Source organism: Lathyrus oleraceus, chromosome 3 (assembly GCF_024323335.1).
Source record: "Lathyrus oleraceus cultivar Zhongwan6 chromosome 3, CAAS_Psat_ZW6_1.0, whole genome shotgun sequence".
Classification (NCBI taxonomy): Eukaryota; Viridiplantae; Streptophyta; class Magnoliopsida; order Fabales; family Fabaceae; genus Lathyrus; species Lathyrus oleraceus.
This window is the reverse complement of record NC_066581.1, coordinates 67,073,968-67,077,458: the sequence shown is the minus strand read 5'-3', so window position 1 is coordinate 67,077,458 and position 3,491 is coordinate 67,073,968. Positions and strand designations below refer to the sequence as shown.

The 3,491-nt window shown below is 41.2% G+C and overlaps 1 protein-coding gene across 1 annotated transcript; it reads left to right on the top strand.

Moving 5' to 3' along the window:
- Positions 1 to 360: 360 nt before the first annotated feature.
- Positions 361 to 2,052, top strand: LOC127129699 (uncharacterized). Its single transcript, XM_051058836.1, has 2 exons — positions 361 to 892; positions 1,091 to 2,052. Exons 1-2 carry the CDS (start codon positions 361 to 363, stop codon positions 2,050 to 2,052), a joined length of 1,494 nt encoding a protein of 497 aa, XP_050914793.1.
- The last annotated feature ends 1,439 nt before the right edge of the window (positions 2,053 to 3,491 follow it).

Here is a 3,491-nt window from a genome sequence, read left to right as displayed (position 1 = left end):
ATATAAATAGGAGTGTATGGGGCAGTAGCTAGGTATGCTATTATTTTCTGTTTTTCATATTAGGGTTTAGGCAGTGAGAGAATTGTTTTCTCTAACTAAGGAGCAATAGCTCTGGAACTTCTTTTTTGTTTTCATATTCATTAATAAAATAATTTTCTCCATTCTATTCTACCTTTCCTTTGTTCTATCAATTGGTCTGACCTACCGTGTTCATGCAAACTAGAATGGCAGAGAGAATTACTGCAATTGAGGAACGCTTGGGATGTGTGGAAACTAGTATTGAGGATTTGTGTACTTTCATTGCTGCGGAGGTTTCAACGGGCAATGGTGAATCGTGAATCACCTCAGTCAAGCGGTACAATGGTTACCTCACCATTGGATGAGTTTTATTTGTCCGCAAAGAATGTGGAATTGACAGCATTTACCGGCGACAATCCGGTGGCGTGGATCACTCGTGCTGAGACATACTTTGAAGTACAACGAATCTCTCAGGATGTTCGTATTCAGTTGACAAAGTTAAGTATGGAAGGCCCTACTATCCATTGGTTTAACCTATGGCGTGATTCAACAGAGGAATTGTCACGGGAGAACCTCTGTGAAGCAATGATGGCGGTATTTGGAGGAGGGCGTTTGGAGAACCCCTTCGAAGAACTCAAGGATTTGAAGCAATCTGAGACAGTGGAGGATTACATCGCCGAATTTGAATTTTGTTCATCTCAGTGTGGAAGGTTACCAGAACAACAATTTCTGGGCTATTTTATTGGTGGTTTACATCATGACATCCGTTCTCGGGTAAGAACATTCAAGCTGCACAACTGGTATGTGGCGATGCAATTGGCACGTGATGTGGAACGTGAATTTGCTGAAAATTCAGGTCATGGATCTGGTTCACGTTACAAACCGGGTCATGGCTCCTGGACAAAATCTCAAAAACCTAATTAGGCTTTTCACGAAGGGGAAGGAAATGGATCTGCAATTCAGACCCAGACTAATAACTATTTGGGCAAAACGCGTACTGGTTCGGGTTCGGGATCTCAAACCGGGTCAACACGCCCTATTAATTCTACAGCATCTTCTCGCCCAAATTTAGGTGACAATTTGCACCGTCATTCTTGTGGTGTCCGCCATCTACCAAGTGTAGAGGTTAATGAGCGTCGTGCGACAGGACTCTGTTTTCGTTGCAACGAACTATGGGATCGTCTCCATCAATGTGCAACAAAACAGTTACAATTGATTATCTTGGGGGATGATGAAATTGTCAACGATGAAGGAGAGATTGTCGTGTTAGAGGCTGAGTCGAAAGAAGAGCTCGCACAAGAGGAATTAGAATGTAAAACTATGGGACTGTTTGGTGTATCCACTAATCTAAACCAAGTACGGGCGATGAAATTGGAGGGATGTTTACAAGGTGCATCTATTCTGGTTCTTATTGACAGTGGAGCCACACATAATTTCATATCCCCTAAGGTGGTGGAAACCCTCGGATTTCCTATGGTGCCTTCTAATCCCTTGGGTGTTAAGTTAGGAGATGGTCATCGTGTCCTAACTAGGGGTAGATGCAATGGAATTCAACTGAACGTCGGAGCGGTGCAGATTTGTTTTGATGCTTATGTACTGGAGTTAGGAGGTGTGTATTTGATTTTGGGAGTTGTGTGGCTGGAAACTTTGGGGAAGGTGACCATGGATTGGAAAGAAATGTCTATGGTGTTCAACCATAAGGGCAGTATGGTGAAATTACTTGGTCAAGCTGTAGATGATATGATGGCTACATTACAAAGCATTATCACTCCTTCTCGAATGATAGCAGGCTGTGAATGGCCTACCTTGATGGAGGTGCTAGGATCACCGGTGTCACGTGTCTCTGATCACCAGACTAAGGAGTTGGAAGGATTGTTTGATCGTTTTGTTATTGTGTTTAAAGAAATTCAGGGTCTTCCTCCGCCAAGAAACACTAGCCATTCAATTGAACTTTTACATGGTGCTGGTCCGGTAAGTGTGCGGCCTTATAGATATCCTTATTTACACAAGGATGAAATTGAAAAACAAATTTAGAGCCTAATGCAACAAGGGGTGGTGAGAAACAGCACCAGCGCTTTCTCTAGTCCCGTCATTTTGGTCAAGAAGAAGGATTAATCTTGGTGGATGTGTGTAGATTATCGGGTGTAGCACCTCAAATTTGCACCTATCATTGTACATACATTTTCATATTAGGTCATAGCATATCATGGTCCATTGCATAGCATTGCATTGCCTCTTTTGCCTCAAGTGCAAGCCAATCAAGGAATTAGGTCAAACTGATCAGGAGATCAGTCAACCAAGCAAGCAAGCACAATTCTCAAGGAGCCAAGGCCCTAGGGTTTGTCCAACAAGTTCACATGACTTGGAGGTCTATTTGAAGTGTTCATGTCAAGGGTTGAAGGCTTGGAGATCATCAGTTCATACACAGACAGTCAAAAGTCAAAGAAAGTCAACAGTCAGTCAAAGCAGTGGATGGTGGCCATTCTTGTGGAATTTGGGCACCATGCTCATTAATCAAGAGTTCATATGTCTTGGGACATCATTTGAAGTCAAGTTCTCAAGGAATTAGGGTTTGGAAGTCATCAGTCATGGTTCAGTCAGCCAGAAACCCTAAAAGTCAACTGTTGGTCAACTGTCCATTTAATCAGTGATTTGATGAATGGATTTGGTTTGAGAGAGCTTATTCATGTCCCAATAGGCCTAATATATCATGTCAAACACCATCATGGAAGAATTTGAAGCCAGATCAAAAATTTCCCAAAATGGAAACTGGACCTGTAACTGAAACTTACCAAAAATGGAAAGTCTTGATCCTCAAACTTACATCATGATACAAGCTTCAAATGAATTTTTGCCCAACATGAAAGTTGAAGATCTTGTTCTCCCATTTCCAAAAAGTCCAAGAACTCTCAATTCCCATGTGTGGTTGGCAAGTTATGATCGAATCGATTTCAGAAATTCTTGAACTTCAAAAGGCCATATCTCTCAAACCATTTGGCCAATTTTGGTGGGGTTTTTTCCTACAAGTCACATTTGATCCCCTCTTTCCAAAAATATAAATTTCATGAGCCAAAACTTCACCAATCAAAATGGCATTTTTTGACTTTTCTCATTTAAATGCAAGTTTGACCAATGTTTGACTTTTTGATATAAACATTTTTCTAACATTTGGCCAATTGGAATAGCTCAGAAATGTCATTTAGAACATGTTTGCCAAGTCAAATTATGCAGTACATGAAGCCATTCTTTAACTTGCTTGAATTTGGCCAAAAGTACAAATGTAACCATACCACTCCATACTAACCATGCCATGCCTTGTACAGCAGACCTAGCAGCATTGTGCAGCATTTTTTTCTGTCATTTGAAACCTCATCTTGCAGCCTAAGACCAACAGCAAAACAAAGGCCATACTTACTTGCTTGGAATTGGGAAGAAAGTACATGTTTGCAACAAATCCATCTCACCAATCCATG

What these genes read in the sequence shown, in the direction of transcription:
- LOC127129699 (XM_051058836.1), top strand. Translation starts at nt 361, where the DNA reads ATGGTTACCTCACCATTGGATGAGTTTTATTTGTCCGCAAAGAATGTG. An exon ending in AGGTCATGGATCTGGTTCAC is followed by an intron (nt 893 to 1,090) that starts GTTACAAACCGG and finishes GCCCAAATTTAG; the next exon opens with GTGACAATTTGCACCGTCAT.